An 18,924-nucleotide genomic window follows, 5' to 3' on the forward strand; every position below is an offset into this window, starting at 1 on the left:
ATCGTGACAGACCACCATTCTCTATGTTGGCTGTCTAGTCTGTGGGAGCAGTTGGGCCATCTGGCAAAATGGGCGCTCAGACTTCTGAATTATGATATCACAGTGACATACAAAAGTGGACGCAAGTACAAGGGTGTCATCTGCCTTTCAATCTAATATTGGTTCAAAGCAGCATCAATGAAATCTCAGTCATTTCTGGATGTTGCTGCTGAACAAAGGGAAGATCCAACGCTGCTGAAAACCATAGAAGCTTTGAAGGAGGAGGAACCAACTAAAGTAGAATTCCAATTAATAAACAAAGCATTGTATAAGAGGAACTGTGAGCCAGTAGTGTGGAAATTGTTGCTTGTTAGCCAAGCATATGTGCACAAAGCTATAATTTTCACCCTTTGCCTTTATAGTTGTAGAATGGACTGTTTACTGTAGACATTTCAGTGTCGTTTATTATCTTCCAGAGATAGTCTCTTTGAAACAGCAGCAATTGTTTTTTGAGAATGGTCCAAATCACAAATATGAAATGTTTTTGACTGAGTGTGGATTATTTAAACCATCTTCAAGCATGTTTGATGAAAGATTATTGGTTCTGCAACTGTGAGAATGTTGAATTAAGAATAACAGTTTATTTGAAAATAGTGCAGCTCTAGAGAACTTTTGTAACCTCATTTGAAGGTGCTTTAAATAAACCGAAACTGGTAACACATGTTAAATATAGACCTCAGAATTATGCTTTGGACCATGGCCTAATGCCTAGAATACAACTACCAGCAATATTGCAAATGTTAAATAATTGTGAATAAGACTGTTCCCAAAAAAGCCTTTCACTGTTTTCTTACTCTCTAATTATTCAGGTAATTTGTATTGAGGAGAGTTTTACTAATGTAATGTTAAGCAAATTCTAATATTTTAAATATTAATTAATTTTACATTTTGACTATGTTTCAGTTTTGCAACCAGTAGAAAAAGATTCAGTTGTCCCACAAGTATTAGAAAATGGTCCTCTCGTGGTTGCTGATTTCCACACAGGGCTAGCCTTGTACCTAAGATTAAATATACAAAGTGAAGCAACAGCATGGCAGAAAGCAATTCACAGAGCAGCAGTTAATAATGGCTTGCATCTCCATGAGCAGCAACTGACTCGAGATGATGTTCCTGTTATTGTTGACAAATGCATTAATTTTGTATATGCTCATGGTAAGTAGTTAATGCTACTTGGTCTCTAATTTTTAAACTGGATGTTGACACTGACAAAAGTAAGATGTTAAAGTTATATGTTTTCATCTTATTAGCTTTATGTTGTATATTGGCAACCCTGTATACAGTTATTTTTTTTACTCTTTACAATTCATAAGTGACTGTGGTCTTTCTTTCATATCATGGTTAGTGAAGTTCTGAATCTTCCAGTTTGTTTCCGTGTTTCACTTATTACATTCCATTCTGAACTGTCCATTAATGCTTCTCTTCTCAGAACATATTGCAACAAGTTGAAACATAGGAAGTGGAAATGACTCCTTACTCTGTTATCCTTCGTAATATAAATACTATTTTTTCCTTTGTCTTCTTTCTTTTACTACATAAACATTAAATATCGAAATTCTTTCTCTGGCTGTGATTTTTTTGAAGTCTTATTATTGGAAAAGTAATTTACATTTGACTTATAATAATTGTGTAAACTTTCTTGTAGAAACATTTTCTGTAAGGAAATAGGTAGATAGTGTAGAAGTGTTATGTTTTAGAAAATATTCAAAATTTAAGACTAATGAGTACCTCTTGCACTTAAAAACCCAACCCCACTAATGATTATTTTAGGGTTGGCATACTCTGTTTGAAAACTCTGGTTTGTCTCCGTATAAGGAACATCTTGTCTTCTGTTGTTTAGTTAAAGAAATATATGAAATTGTTAGAGTCTTAAAATGTAATCTTTTTGAGAATTCTTTGTTACTGTGCTGTAGCTCTGATTCTTCTGTAACCACAAGTGTATACTTGTCATGCGAAAGATTTAAAATATTTCAGACGTAAAATTTGACTGTCAAGAAATTTCTTTGTGGGGAAGAAAAGAGTGTGCCTGAAATCTGCTCCAGAATGTGGAACCTAATAATGAATGACATGTGCAGACATTGGTTATAGAAGTCTACACAACATCCCATTGTGAAAATCCCCTCGTTGCCACTCTGGAAATGCCTGCCACACAATGGTCTCGTCATCTAGCAAAGAGGAAGTAATCCCTGGGTGCCATCTCAGGAACATAGGGGTGAGGGAAAATTTAATTGCCTAAAGAAGCAGCATGTGTGGCTGTGCCCTGAGCAGAATGACCCATGGCATTGCCGTGGAGCAAAAACACTGCTTTGGACAGCTTCTGTTGACATTACTTCTTAACAGCCAACTGTAACATTGTCGAGAAATTTCATTAGTGAATCTGTCTGTGATGAATTATCCTTTGAGTATAATCTGTAGGCACTACACATAACACTCACTTTGCATCACCTTGTCTAATGATGGCTGTGTCTTCACCTTGTTTTGGTGGTAATTAATCCATGTTTCCACTGCTTACAGCTAATCTGTAATGCATATTTGTTCAAATTGTCATCGAAATGGGATTTTGTTTACCATTACAACCATTTTGCTATTGGATAAAAATTATATTCTGTAAGATACGCCTAGGCTAAGAGGAACTGTGTTGTTTAAGATGGACTGTTCTCAAATACAAATCCTAAAGTCTGTCACCCCTCTGTGGTCAAATCTTGTAAGCTACCACTAGACAACATTTCAGTCATGATTCACAAATCAAAAAAATTATTCACAAATTATGCACAAATTTTTACTCGAACATCAATTCTCTCTTTATGATTTTAATATGAAACATCTCCAAATCAGTGGGGAAAACTACATAGAAAACTGAGGTGCTTATGTTCAGTTCTGCTCCAAACAGTAATACAGTTGCAAACGAGGCTAAAAGTCAGAGTTTATGAAACTTAATACTGATATTTGTGTGTAATATGAAAAGGTTGAATTAGTTGACTAGGGAAAGAACGACCTATTCTGCTTATGCCATATGTTTACAGTGATGAGTATATAAGCTGAAACAGCCTTTCTTTTTCTGTTTGTACCAAGTTTTCTTTTTATGTTTTAGCTGTAATAATTAATATTTGTATGGTAACAGAAGTGGTTTATTCCAGCAGTAAAAGTCTGAATCTACAATGCGACAAAATGATACACAAATATTGCTTTACACACATTATATTGTGTTGTACTGCATGCTAATTGATAGCAGATAAATTCTGTAATATATCCTTATGTAAGGCAAATGAGGGATCCTTCTTTTATGCAGAGAGATCTTTTAGTGTGCCAACCAAATTATCAATTTCTGGGCATACAATGAAATAGGCATGCTTATTTCTCAGAATATATCATCATTGGTTCCTGTTTTCTTAATGTGCATTTAAGTATGGGAGCATACACTATCGTTTTCAAAACATTTTCTTCTGCTTTCAGGTCTAAATTCAGCTTATGTTGGCATTCTTCGTGAGATTAACTGTGTACATAATTTTTATGCTGGATACGGGTCTTAGAGTTCAGGCTTTCATGACAGTATTTACATCCTTGGAGTTTTGTGTTTCATGAGCATTATTTTGTGCCAAAGGCATGTTCCTGTGCCTGACATTTTATCTCCTAATGCTCTGAGGATGCCTGCAGCATTAGGAAACAAAACATTAAGCACAGAAACAGACCATAGACTATTTCCCATAAAACAGAAATCATCAAGTATAGGGTTCTGTTACTATTGCTTTTTCACTTTATTTTCTTTTACTAGCAAAACGAAGGTGTTTCCAAGAACTATGCAAGTATGATACATTTAGTTGTGGGCAAACTGTAAGGACGGACAAAGAAATGTGCAGGGGGCACTGCATGTAACTGAAACAACCAAAAACATCAATTGACAGCAGGTTGCTGTATAAACCGTGCAACATACCATAACAACTAGAAATGTGCAACAAGATTCAATTTCCTGTGACTGCTCCATTAAAAGTAATCTAATTTCTGACTTCTGGAAACTTCATAGCTCTGGAACTTTTAATGTCAATGAAATACGGCAGTAAAACTTACTACTTACTGGCACTGAAGTAATTAAAAATGAGAGGCAAGGATTTTGAGAACTCAACTAGATTAGACGGTGACTTTTCATAGACCTACTTGAGGATTGGGATCAAACAGAACTGACAGTGGACCAACAGTAGCTTCCAAAAATGTGTTCACGTGCCAAAAGAGGAGGACATGAAAAGGTCTTGCCAGACTACATTGTGTACTGAAAACATAAATGTTTGAAGAAGATTGATGAGAATCCTATTGAAACTATTTTCTGTAGACATGGTTAACTGACAGATGCCAAGAGGTTAGTTTGTTTCAGTGGCAGCCGGTTATCATGTACTAATGTGATACAGCACACCGCAAATATGAGACTATAATTATGCCATTTCACTTTGAATAGAAACTGGAAATAGCACTGAAATTACGCCATTTCTCTTTGAAAGCATGTTGATATGCAAATAATATGAAGGAAAAAATTTTTTTGTAGCACACTCTGTGCAATAACTAGAAACTGGTGTCGAGTGTTGAAATGATGGTCAGCTGCATTCCGATTGACTCACAGAAGTGATGCAATTCTCTGTTTTCTACTGCGCGTACTCTGTTATCATGTCATACCTTCTGACACTATGAGTGCTACATTGCTCGCAGTGCAGACCTAGAGTATGAGCATTTTTTAAGTGCTGTTGCCGTGATGGCATCATGGCAGACTGATCTAAATGACAGACTGCCAGTTCACCAATCTGGGTCTGATTTCATTTTATTTTATTTCTCGCATTGTCACACTGTTTGTTATAAAATGTAAATACATGTTTAAAAATTAAAGTTATATATGTAAATTAACATAGTCAAATTAGTTACAGTTACTGTCCTTTTAAGTCAAATGGGTATAGGCTAGATGGTGGCAAAACGAGCAAGTTCCTGAGGAAATTTCGTATAGATGTGTTTTCTGTAGGTGATCTGTTGAAGGAACTTTTCCAACAAATCTTTGAGGGAGAATGTGAGATTTAAAGAGTTAGGTAGGTGTAATTTAAATGTAAATCTAACTACAGAGGGGCATGGGACATAGCTCACCAATTTGAATTACCTAACACTGAAAATTTTGAAATACTTGCAAAATATTTTGATCAGCTTCTTAATTGTCCAGAACTAATCCATAAGCTTGCATATTCAACACTCTTGAAAATATAGATGAAGATGTACCCCTAACTGTCAAAGAAATTGAAGAAGCTATTAAAATGTGTAATGCTAGTGGAGAAGCCTCTGTTACAGCAAAACTTGAAATGGTCTCGAAACTAGGAAGCTGAAATTAATCTTTGAGAAAATTTGGAAAATTGTTACTATTACATCATTTTAAAGGAAAATTCCCTGGTGATATCTACATAACTATTATCAGTTGCAGCATCTGTCACTTATACATGCACCCATTACCTTAAAAAAAATTCTGTTAGTTATTAAGTGCTCACATTGACAGTCTGTGACACTGTGCAGCTTAGTGTCTTTCTAAAGTCATATCATAAACTGAACCTTTTGTTATGATACGACTGGTAAGACAATGTGTTGAACAGTGCAATGGACTGTCAATTCAAGCTCTCAGTGACTAATAGAAAAAAATGAATAAAAAAATGGAAACATAGTTGATAGATAGTACAACTGACAATAATTATGTACTTAAAGGATAAGAGATGACAATATGAAAGCAATTGTGTTTGCAGGTAATTTAGTGGTGTGGAGAAAAGGAAGAAGAGAGAAACAAGATAATTGTAGGGGAGGAAATGGTGGAACAATAAGGATTGAAATTTAAAGCAAAGAATTGTGAGTGGTGATAATGAGGAGTAAGATGAGAGTAGTAGTATATATGAGTATTAGAGGTCAAGTACAAATGAAAGTGAAAGTTTCAAGTACATGGGAAGTGTAACAGGAGACTGCAAGAGGAATGATACAGAAATTAATGAAAGGAGAAGGCAGGCACGCAGAATAATGCAGAGTGTAAGGAGCCTGCCAAGGAGCAAGCAAGTACCACCAAAAAGCAAGCAAATGTTATACTGAGCATATTATGATTCAGTATTTATATGTGCATCAGGAACGTGTGTACTGAAGAAAAGGCTAGCGAGCTTATGAGATTAAATTTCAAAAAAGTAGGATAGGTCTTACTAGAATGGATAGAGTAAGAAATGAGACAGTGAGGGGAATAGTGAAAAAGAAGTCCATGCAGGCGATTGTAGAAAAGACATGATGAAGATGGTGCAGGTGTGTTAAAAGAATGATAGGTGTCAGGATACTAGACAGGCACATGAATTGACAATAGGAGATAAGAAACAGCAGGATTATTGGAATAAAGGAATGTGTGAAGAAGATAAAATAAGAGTGTGACAGAGTGGAGAGGGAAATGTTTTGAGAGTACAGTAAATGATAAAGAGGCTTATGTTCCAAAGAGAGACAATCAGAGACTGGAAACTGTAGATGATGATAATGATGACATCAAAAAACCTTCTTTCAACGTGATGTAAGGGTATCCATGGAGCAAACATGGTCACTTTACCGAAAATCGATTGTCCATAAATAAATCCAGCACCTTTTTGTGTTTTCGTGATGCCGTTCCTTTCGCTCATTTAAGCAGTGTGGCACTGTAGACAGATAATACCTTACTTGTAATAGCACATCAAATCTTTAAATAAAACCTGCTTTTATTGTGTGCAACTGAGCATATTTCCCATTGTGTGTATTCAAGTTGACCTTTTTGATTTACAGGAAGTTTGTCTGAAGGCATATATCGACATGCTGGAAAAAACTCAAATGTTACACGGCTTCTTGCATTATTCAGAAAAGACGCATGGCATGTTCACCTTGCCAAAACTGATTTTTCAGAGTATGAAGTTGCAACAGTCTTGAAGCGATTTTTCAGAGAGTTACCTGAATGTCTTTTCACTGCTGAACTTCATGATCATTTATGTGAAATTGCTGGTAAGTTTTATATTTTATATACATTTGTGTATTTTATGTTTACATATTTGCAGCATTTAATTTTATGGCATCTTTAATGTGAATTACATTGTAATACTTTGGTTTGTCAAGAAATTTCCTAGGAAATAGCCACAGACCATCTCAGAATAATAAGGTACAAATTGTGAAAGAATACACTGATTGATCATTATGTTGTTTAAAATTTATGAGGAATTTTTATAATTTCAAACTAACATTGCAGAAAGGTAGCATTGTGTCACAAGGAGAAATGGTTGTGGTGTGTGATTTTTTCAACAAAACACAGCTCTAGATCATGTAGTTGATTGTTTACAAAGAAACTGTAGTAACACTGATCACGTTTTACATCGCACTTCACTTAGCGTAGACCGGGACTGTGTCCTTGACATGCCCAATGTTAACTGACTGGGCACGGCCCATGCTGCCTGAGTTGTTGTTGTTGTTGTTGTTGTTCCACCGGCAGAGGTCGCGTCCGAATTCTCGCGTGCCCTCTGGTGGACGGGACTCTAATTGCGGCAACTACCGTCCGTGACTAGGTTTTCCATGATTTCCCTAAATCGTTTCAGGCAAATGCCGGGATGGTTCCTTTGAAAGGGCACGGCCGATTTCCTTCCCAATCATTCCATAACCCGAGCTTGCGCTCCGTCTCTGATGACCTCGTTGTCGACGGGACGTTAAACACTAACCACCACCACCACCACCACTGTCCATGACGCGCCGTGCTGCTGTGTGACTCCCGCGATCTTTCTGATGGCTACTGCACTACTCCTCCTGGGGGGGTGAAGCCACTGTGATCCACTACGTCGGAAGGTGGAGCGTCGGGCAGGAGCGATGATCTCCACATCCATTGGAAGGCTGGAGTCGAGGGGATCTGCCAACCATCGAGTCGTAACCTTCGAATACAGCTTGAAGTGACCCACACGAAGTGGCCCCCGTCCTCGCACCACCGGATCCCGGGACAGAACGGGTGACAAGCTGTCGAACTCCGGATCCTGTTCCACCTCGGGAGGGGCAAGACACAGTGGCGGGGACGATGGGGAAGGGACGACCACAGGTGAACCAGGCTCCTGAGAAACCGGGCCTGCGAGGGGGGCTGACTCTCACTGGGGCATCTCTAACGATGGCGATGGCGTTGCTGTAGCTACGGGAGGCTGCCAAGGCCGAGAACTATCGCAGTGCGGTGGAGTCACAGTGGGGAGAGGCGGTAACGCCCCTTGAGAAACCAACACAGGTGACAGCAATGGGGAAGCCGGTGCCCGAGAGGTCAGAGGGTGGGTGCCCAAACGTGGACGTAGCTGATTTTGGTGACGACGTACCACCCGGTCCTCTGCCTGCAAGGTACAGATCCGGCGGCCATTTCGGCGCAGAACCACCGCTGTGACCAAATCCACGTGCCTAGACCGATATACCCAGTGGAAAGCCAGGTACTCCGTTTTGCGAAGACTGGCGAGGACCCGGCCGGAGGAGGTGCAGCGGAGTCCTAAGTTGGTGCCCATGCAGAAGCTCTGTGGGGCTGCGTTCTCCCATTGGTGTGGTCCAGTATGCCGTCAGGAAAAACGTCAATGCCTCCTTCGCAGGAAATTCGTGCACATACTTTTTCATCTGCGTCTTAAATGTGCGCACCATGCGCTCGGCTTCCTCATTCGATTGTGGATGAAAGGGGGGAGAGCAAACGTGCAAATACCGAAGCGCCTACAAAAATCCTGGAAAGCCTGCGAAATAAACTGCGGTCCATTGTCCGAGACCAGGGTGATTGGCAGACCTTCCATATAAAAGATTTTTGCTAGTGCTGGGATTGCAACTTCTGAAGTGGTTGAGGAGCAGCGAGCCACATATGGGAATTGGGAATAAGCATAAATGACAATGAGCCAACAGCCATTGAGAAACGGGCCTGCAGAATCGGTGTGAACACGTTCCCATGCTTGGGTTGCCGGTGGCCATGAAGAGAACGCTGCCCTGGGAGATGCCTGTAGGCTTGCACACTGGGAACAGGCGGCCACCAAGTGCTCAATTTCTCTGTCAATACCAGGCCAGTACACATGTCTGCGAGCCAAGGTTTTAGTATGGGAAACACCCCAGTGCCCCTCATGTAATAACCTGAGGACCTCCCTTCGTAAACTTGCAGGAACAACCACGCGAGGAGCTGTATCATCGGTAGCCAGAATGAGAACTCCTTCCAAGACCGACAGGCGGTCTCATAGAATAAAATAATTACGAAGAGGATCCAAGGCCCGGCCTGGAGGGTGGGATGACCACCCCTGCTAAATGAGGCAAACTACTTGCCGGAGAACCGGGTCAGCTGCCGTTTCCCTGTCGACTCGAGAACCAGTGATCAGGAAGCCATCAACTGCTTGGCGGGACGCCACATCCAAATGAAAACACACAATCTCCTCTCGATCAAACTTAGGATCCGGGCCCACCGGAAGATGGGAAACAGCTTCGGCGTTGGCGTGCTGTCCAGTAGGGTGAAAATGAATGTCGTAATGGTACTTAGAGAGGAACAAGGCCCAGTGCTCTAGTCTGTGGGCCGCCCTATCCAGAATCTGAGAGGCGGGGCCAAATAACGATATTAACGGCTTATGGTCAGTGATTAACTGAAACTTCGTGCCATACAAGAAAGGGTGAAACTTGGTAACAGTGTAGACAGTGGCCAAAGCCTCTTTCTCCACCTGGGAGTAATGGGCCTGCGCGGGACTAAGAGTTTTAGACGCAAACGCCAGTGGTTGCTCGGAACCATCCGTGTTGTGATGGGCCAGGACCGCCCCCACCCCATACTGTGAAGCATCTGTAGCCAGGACCAATGGCTTATGGGGGTCAAAAGTAGCCAAACAAGGCGCTGACATGAGGAGGCCCTTCAACGAGGTGAACGCTCGCTCGCATGCAGGCGACCAATCAAAAGGAACACCCTTGCGCAGAAGGCAGTACAGGGGGTGGGCTATGGTGGAAGCCCTGGGAATGAACCGGTGGTAATAGGCAATCTTGCCTAAAAAAGCTTGTAACTCTTTCAGCAAAGCGGGCCGACGAAGGTCGACAATACCTTGGACCAAACTTCCTAGTGGCTGGACGCCGTGCCGAGAGATGGCGTCCACAACCCACGTACTCAATGGATGGTTGGAAGAAGTTTGTCTTACGCAGGTTGCAACGCAAGCCCACAGACCTGAATTTGAGAAAGAGGGTGTGGAGGTCGTGCAAGTGTTCCTTCGTGCTGCGGCCTGTGACAATTATGTCATCCAGGTAATTAATACAATGAGGGACGTGCTCAAGATAACACTGGAATATCGCCGGGGCACTGGATATTCCGAAGGCCAACCGCTGGTATTGGTAAAGGCCAAACGGGGTGTTGACGACTGCCAGGCCGTTTGGAGTCCTCATCAAGTGGTATCTGATGATAAACCTCCAAAAGATCGATTTTCGAAAAATATTGGCCTCCTGCCACGGCAGAAAACAATTCATCAGCACGAAGCAAAGGATAGGTGTCCACCACCAATTGGGAATTAATGGTGGCCTTGAAATCGCCACAAAGATGTAATTTTCCCAAGGGTTTCCTGACACTAACGAGGGGAGAAGCCCTCTCACTAGAAGAAATGGGAAGAACGACCCCTAGGGCTGTCAGCCGGTCTAGCTCTTCTTTTACCTGAGGGCGTTGGGCCAAGGGGATCTGCCTCGCGCGTAGAAAACGCAGGCGAGCCGACGCCTTCAACGTTAAGTGAGCTTCAAAGTCTGAAACATGCCCCAGGCCCTCCTCAAAGATATCTGGAAAGTCTGAGATCAAAGATTCTAATGATTGATAGGGAACGTTTTCGGAGACCAACTGTATGGTGTCAGCGATAGAAAAACCAAAAGCTTGAAAGGCATCCAGGCCAAAAAGGTTAGCGGAGCTCGCATCACTGACACACAATAAAAGTAATAGGCTGAATGACTAATTTGTAAGTCACGTCGGTAGTGAATTGACCCAGTAGGGGAATGAACTGTTTACCATAACCGTGTAGACGCCGGTAAACTGACGCCAATGGGGGCGATCCAAGGTCGGAATAAGTTTGTGCATTCAACAACGAAACTGCCGCGCCCATATCTACTTGCAGTTGTAACCGGCGCGACCGAACCGACACCTCGATAAAGAGTTTGTGTGCCGATGCATCGGGAGCCTGGCCCGATGAAACTTCCTGAATGTCAACGTCCATGTCCTCTGTACCTGCTTCCTTCGATTGTTTTGAGACTGAGCGTCAAACCTTAGCAATATGACCGTTTTTATTACGTTTGCGACAAACAGCCCAATGCTGGGGGCACTCTGACCGATCCTGATGTATATAGCACGCCGCACAGGACGGCAACAGGGGCCGGCAGCCGTAATTCTGTTTACGCGCCGTGCAGGAGTGGCCGGATTGTACCGCTCGCACGTCGTCCACCCCGGACTCAGTGAGGGCGGCCCATGAACCTCCGTGACGTCGCACCATGCTTCCAACTGTTGACCTGCGGCATGAGAGACTTCATACGATTGAGCAATGGACAGGACTTCCTCAAGGGGAGGGTCTTCTAACTGCAGGGCCCATTGCCGGACCTCTCTATCAGGGGCCGCACAAACAATGACGTCGCGTACCATAATGTGGGCATACGACTCTTGCGACTGCTCCGTGACAAAATGACACTTGCGACTGAGATCGTGCAGGGTAGCGGCCCACGCCCGGTAAGACTGATGGGGCTGTTTCTTGCATTGATAGAACTCGACCCTAGCCGCCTAGCATCCCAATCCTCCACCGTCTCGTCATATGGGAGAAATCGAGGAGGGAGGAGGGAACTGCGTGGAGAGCAACACCGGAAGCACTTGTTTCATGGTGGCCATGAGCTCCGTCTGCTGCTCAACCAAAACCCGTACTAAATCCTCCATGTCGTGGATAATCTGCGAAACCGTGACGACGACGCAACACGCGAAAGAACGACCCTACTCGTCACCAGTTGCGTAGTAACACTGTTCACGTTTTACGTCGCACTTCACTTAGCGTAGACCGGGACTGTGTCCTAGGCATGCCCGATGTTAACTTACTGGCCACGGACTGTGCTGCCTGAGTTGTTGTTGTTGTTGTTGTTGTTGTTGTTGTTCCGCCGGCAGAGGTCGCGTCCGAATTCTCGCGTGCCCTCTGGTGGACGGGACTCTACTTGTGGCAACTACCGTCCATGACGCGCTGTGCTGCTGTGCCACTCTCGCGATCTTTCTGATGGTTACTGCAGAAACTGATGTTGGATTTGTCATTTTGAAAGCGACCTTCAAAAGTGCACAGTAACTGTTTGGGTACTAATAAACACCAGGATAAGGATTACTTCTCCATTGCAGCTTTCAGTCTGCAAATATTACTACATCTACATCTACATTTATACTCCGCAAGCCACCCAACGGTGTGTGGCGGAGGGCACTTTATGTGCCACTGTCATTACCTCCCTTTCCTGTTCCAGTCGCGTATGGTTCGCGAGAAGAACGACTGCCGAAAAGCCTCCATGTGCGCTCGAATCCCTCTACTTTTACATTCTTGATCTCCTCGGGAGGTATAAGTAGGAGGAAGCAATATATTTGATACCTCATCCATAAACTCACCCTCTCGAAATCTGGACAGCAAGCTACACCGCAATGCAGAACACCCCTCTCCACTTGAGTTTGCTAAACATCTCCGTAATCTATCACCCTTACCAAATAACCCTGTGATGTAACGTGCTGCTCTTCTTTGGATCTTCTCTATCTCCTCTGTCAACCCGACCTGGTACGGATCCCACACTGATGAGCAATACTCGAGTATAGGTCAAACGAGTGTTTTGTAAGACACCTCCTTTGTTGATGGACTACATTTTCTAAGGACTCTCCCAATGAATCTCAATCTGTCACCCTCCTTACCAACAATTAATTTTATAGATCATTCCACTTCAGATCCTTCTGTACGCATACTCGCAGATATTTTACAGAAGTAACTGCTACCAGTGTTTGTTCTGCTATCACATAATCATACAATAAAGGATCCTTCTTTCTATGTATTCGCAATACATTACATTTGTGTATGTTACTGGTCTGTTGCCACTCCCTGCACCAAGTGCCTATCTGCAGCAGATCTTCCTGCATTTCACTGCTGTTTTCTAATGCTGCAACTTCTCTGTATACTACAGCATCATCTATGAAAAGCCGCATGGAACTTCTGACAATATCTACTAGGTCATTTATATATATTGTGAAAAGCAATGGTCCCATAACACTCCCCTGTGGCACGCCAGAGATTACTGTAATGTCTGTAGACGTCTCTCCATTGAGAACAGCATGCTGTGTTCTCATTGCTAAAAACTCTTCAATCCAGCCACACAGCTGGCTTGATATTCTGTAGGCTCTTACTTTGTTTATCAGGCGACAGTGTGGAACCTTCCGGAAGTCGAGGAAAATGGCGTCAACCTGGGAGCCTGTATCTAATATTTTCTGGGTCTCGTGAACAAACAAAGTGAGTTGGGTCTCACACGATTGTTGTTTCCAGAATCCACATTGATTCCTAGAGAGTAGATTCTGGTTTTCCAATCGTTTGGAACTTCTATTCCTTTAGAGACTTGTGGTACATGACTGTTAGAAGGGGGGCAAGTTCTTTCGCGTACTCTGTGTAGAATCGAGTTGGTATCCCGTCAGGTCCAGTGGATTTCCCTCTGTTGAGTGATTTCAGTTGCTTTTCTATTCCTTGGACACTTATTTTGATGTCAGCCTTTATTTGTTCGAGTGAGGATTTAGAGAAGGAACTACAGTGCGGTCTTCCTCTGTGAAACAGCTTTGGGAAAAAGTGTTTAGTATTTCAGCTTTACCTGTGTCATCCTCTGTTTCAATGCCATTATCATCCCAGAGTGTCTGGATATGCTGGATATGCTGTCCACCTACTGATTTAACATAAGACCAGAACTTCCTAGGATTTTCTGTTGAGTCAGTACATAGAATTTTACTTTTGAATTCACTGAACGCTTCACACATAGCCCTGCTGACGCTAACTTTGACATAGTTTAGCTTCTGTTTGTCTGAGAGGTTTTGGCTACATTTAAATTTGTAGTGAAACTCTCTTTGCTTTCGTAGTAGTTTCCTAACTTTGTTGTTGAACCATGGTGGGTTTTTCCCATCCCTCACAGTTTTACTCGGCACATACCTGTCTAAAACACATTTTATGATTACCTTGAACTTTTTCCATAAACACTCAACATTGTCAGTGTTGGAACATAAATTTTTGTTTTGATCTGTTAGGTAGTCTGAAATCTGCCTCCTATTAGTCTTGCTAAACAGATAAACCTTCCTCCGTTTTTTATATTCCTATTTACTTCCATATTCAGGGATGCTGCAATGGCCTTATGATCACTAGTTCCCTGTTCTGCACTTACGGAGTCGAAAAGTTTGGGTCTGTTTGTTGTCAATAGGTCCAAGATGTTATCTCCACGTGCCAGTTCTCTGTTTAATTGCTCGAGGTAATTTTCGGATAGTGCACTCAGTATAATGTCACTCTATGCTCTGTTCCTACTACCTGTCCTAAACATCTGAGTGTTCCAGTCTATATCTGGTAAATTGAAATCTCCACCTAATACTATAACATACTACATTTATGTGAAATGTATTCTAGATTTTCTCTCAGCTCTCAGCTTTGACTTATTGACTTTCTGCAAATGGGTACCACTCAGGAATTTGTGTTGTTGTTGTCTTCAGTCCTGAGACTGGTTTGATGCAGCTCTCCATGCTACACTGTCCTCTGCAAGCTTCTTCATCTCCCAGTACCTACTGCAACCTACATCCTTCTGAATCTGCTTAGTGTATTCATCTCTTGGTATCCCTCTACGATTTTTACCCTCCGCGCTGCCCTCCAATGCTAAATTTGTGATCCCTTGATGCCTCAGGACATGTTCTACCAACCGATCTCTTCTTCTGATCAAGTTGTGCCACAAACTTCTCTTCTCCCCAATCCTATTCAATACTTCCTCGTTAGTTATGCGATCTACCCATCTAATCTTCAGCATTCTTCTGTAGCACCACATTTCGAAAGCTTCTATTCTCTTCTTGTCCAAACTATTTATCGTCCATGTTTCACTTCCATACATGGCAACACTCCATACAAATACTTTCAGAAATGACTTCCTGACACACAAATCTATACTCGATGTTAACAAATTTCTCTTCTTCAGAAACGCTTTCCTTGCCATTGCCAGTCTATATTTTATATCCTCTCTACTTCGACCATCATCAGTTATTTTACTTCCTAAATAGCAAAACTCCTTTACTGCTTTAAGTGTCTCATTTCTTAATCTAATTCCCTCAGCATCACCCGACTTAATTTGACTACATTCCATTATCCTCGTTTTGCTTTTGTTGATGTTCATTTTATATCCTCCTTTCAAGACACTGTCCATTCCGTTCAACTGCTCTTCCAGGTCCTTTGCTGTCTCTGACAGAATTACAATGTCATCGGCGAACCTCAAAGTTTTTACTTCTTCTCCATGAATTTTAATACCTACTCCGAATTTTTCTTTTGTTTCCTTTACTGCTTGCTCAATACACAGGTTGAATAACATCGGGGAGAGGCTACAACCCTGTCTCACTCCTTTCGCAACCACTGCTTCCCTTTCATGCCCCTCGACTCTTATGACTGCAATCTGCTTTCTGTACAAATTGTAAATAGCCTTTTGCTCCCTGTATTTTACCCCTGCCACTTCAGAATTTGAAAGAGAATATTGCAGTCAACATTGTCAAAAGCTTTCTCTAAGTCTACAAATGCTAGAAACGTAGGTTTGCCTTTTCTTAATCTTTCTTTTAGGATAAGTCGTAAGGTCAGTATTGCCTCACGTGTTCCGACATTTGTACGGAATCCAAACTGATCCTCCCTGAGTTCCACATCTACCAGTTTTTCCATTCGTCTGTAAAGAATTCGCGTTAGTATTTTGCAGCTGTGACTTATTAAACTGATAGTTCGGTAATTTTCACATCTGTCAGCACCAGCTATCTTTGGGATTGGAATTATTATATTCTTCTTGAAGTCTGAGAGTATTTCGCCTGTCTCATACATCTTGCTCACCAGCTGGTAGAGTTTTGTCATGATTGGCTCTCCCAAGGCTGTCAGTAGTTCTAATGGAATGTTGTCTACTCCCGGGGCCTTGTTTCGACTCAGGTCTTTCAGTGCTCTGTCAAACTCTTCACGCAGTATGTTATCTCCCATTTCATCTTCATCTACATCCTCTTCCATTTCCATAATATTGTTCTCAAGTACATCGCCCTTGTATAAACCCTCTATATACTCCTTCCACCTTTCTGCCTTCCCTTCTTTGCTTAGAACTGGGTTGCCATCTGAGCTCTGATATTCATACAAGTGGTTCTCTTATCTCCAAAGTTCTCTTTAATTTTCCTGTAGGCAGTATATATCTTAACCCTAGTGAGATAAGCTTTTACATCTTTACATTTGTCCTCTAGCCATCCCTGCTTAGCCATTTTGCACTTCCTGTCAATCTCAGATTTGAGACGTTTGTATTCCTTTTTGCCTGCTTCATTTACTGCATTTTTATATTTTCTCCTTTCATCAATTAAATTCAATATTTCTTCTGTTACCCGAGGATTTCTAGCAGCCCTCGTCTTTTTACCTACTTGATACTCTGCTGCCTCCACTACTTCATCCCTCAGAGCTACCCATTCTTCTTCTACTGTGTTTCTTTCCCCCATTCCTGTCAATTGTTTCCTTATCCTCTCGTTGAAACTCTGTACAACCTCTGGTTCTTTCAGCTTATCCAGATCCCATGTCCTTAAAGTCCCACCTTTTTGCAGTTTCTTCAGTTTTAATCTACGGGTCATAACCAATAGATTGTGGTCAGAGTCCACATCTGCCCCTGGAAATGTCCTACAATTTAAAACCTGGTTCCTAAATCCCTGTCTTACCATTATATAATCTATCTGATACCTTTTAGTATCTCCAGGATTCTTCCATGTATACAACCTTCTTTTATGATTCTTGAACCAAGTGTTAGCTATGATTAAGTTATGCTCTGTGCAAAATTCTACCAGATGGCTTCCTCTTTCATTTCTTAGCCCCAATCCATATTCACCCACTATGTTTCCTTCTCTTCCTTTTCCTACTGTTGAATTCCAGTCACCCATGACAGAGATTACGGCTGTAGTTCACGCAAGCCTCCCCACCAACGGCAAGGTCCATGGTTCATGGGGGGAGGCACATTAGTCCTTACTAATGTAAAATTGCTACCTTCTGAAGAAGACAAATTTACATTTGTGAAAACCTAGGTAAAGAATTTCTTTATCCATTGCAACTGGTCGGCTGTTTATAATTTTATTCCTTTAGTTAGGCTCTAATGAGATGTGAAAGTTATATTACAGATACACAAATGCCCTTCCACAGAAATGTTCATAATACTTACTTTTATATGCACTGGGAGAAGATCTCAGCTGGATTCTACATGTAGTTCATTTATTACGTAATGTGTTTGAGGCTGAAGTATATGGTGGATAGTTCAGTCTTCTTGTTTGTAGTGACACATCTTGGCAAAGCTGCCCTGTAGACACAAAAAGTAATCATGTTAAAAGTCAAGTATTTTGAGAGTAACTTTAATATTGTTGGAAATTTACCACATCAACTCGTCACAGTTTACTTTGTTAACAGTTACACTATGTTGCCATAAGCTTTTTTCATTTACAACTTTTAACCAATCAAACTGATGGAAAAAGGTTCTCATTGTGCAGAAGGAAAAACCCTTACACTTAACTTTCATGATTTTATGAATAACCTTTAGTCATCATTTTAATAGCTCTTTCATTGACTTTCTCAATCAGTTACATTACTGTACACTTCCACTATCTGAATTACCTGTCCAGAAATTGCTAAGTCCTGCATATAACATTTTGTATATTAGAGCTGGTGGAAGACTTTAATGGAGTTTTGTTGTAATTAGTGTTAGCTGATTTACTAGAGAAATGCTTCTTTACTTCAAAATATATTTTCACTGTCGGGTAGAGATATCTATGATGATAGTCATTGTGCAGCACTAAAGTCCTTGTATCTACCAGTTTGTGTTAGCAATATTGTATGATTATTAATTTCACAGTATTAATTTCACATACTTCTTGTCATGTTTTGAGTATTTAAAGTGAAATTATTGTTGTTTTCTTTTTAGCTGGAAAATATGGAAGGGAGCGCACCACTTGGTACAGCAGGGTCCTCGAGAAATTACCTCCAATAAATTATGTAACTGCTCGAAAGTTGGTTGGCCACCTCTATTTTATACATGAACAGTGTGAAAAAAATCGAATGCCAGTTGATAATTTAGCGGCTATTTGGGGACCTACGCTCATGCATGTGGAGGTATGAAACTTGTGTCACATGTTTTCTCAATATAATTTGTAAAGCAACTAGCTGCACATAAATAGAGATTTTGAATTTTCTTATGTCCTGTGATTTTTAAGTGTTCAGTATTAACCCTTTAACTGCTCTGGATGTGTTAATGTGCGTGCCTTGGTACCTGCCCCTGTGTGTTCTGAATGTGTTTATGGGTACCACCTGTCCTTCTACCCGTTACTCTGAATGTGTCTACATGTAGACACATTCAAAGTACCAGGTAGGAGGACAGGTGGCATGCGTAAACACGTTCAGAGCACACAGGGACAGGTACAAAGGCACGCGCATTAACACGTCCAGAGCAGTTAAATGGTTAAAAGTGCAAATGAGTGTTTTAAAAATTTGGGTCAGTGTTGATAAGAAAGTGAGTAAAATTCTAAATGCCTTTTGAACTTCATGATTTATGGAGCCTAACACTTCATATTACAAGGCATATCAGGAAAGTTAGTACCATTTCGGAAAAAAATTTCAAACCAGAATTTAT

General features: G+C 41.5%; 1 protein-coding gene across 1 annotated transcript in view; it reads left to right on the plus strand.

The window, feature by feature from the left end:
• Window positions 1–18,924, plus strand: part of LOC126267591 (arf-GAP with Rho-GAP domain, ANK repeat and PH domain-containing protein 2) — a 152,988-nt gene that overhangs the window by 62,410 nt on the left and 71,654 nt on the right. The window contains exons 4-6 of the mRNA XM_049972892.1: window positions 943–1,191; window positions 6,832–7,044; window positions 18,220–18,407. Coding sequence (XP_049828849.1) covers window positions 943–1,191; window positions 6,832–7,044; window positions 18,220–18,407 — 650 coding nt within the window. The remainder of the gene's footprint in view (window positions 1–942; window positions 1,192–6,831; window positions 7,045–18,219; window positions 18,408–18,924) is intronic.

This window comes from Schistocerca gregaria, chromosome 4 (assembly GCF_023897955.1).
Source record: "Schistocerca gregaria isolate iqSchGreg1 chromosome 4, iqSchGreg1.2, whole genome shotgun sequence".
In the NCBI taxonomy this organism is placed as follows: Eukaryota; Metazoa; Arthropoda; class Insecta; order Orthoptera; family Acrididae; genus Schistocerca; species Schistocerca gregaria.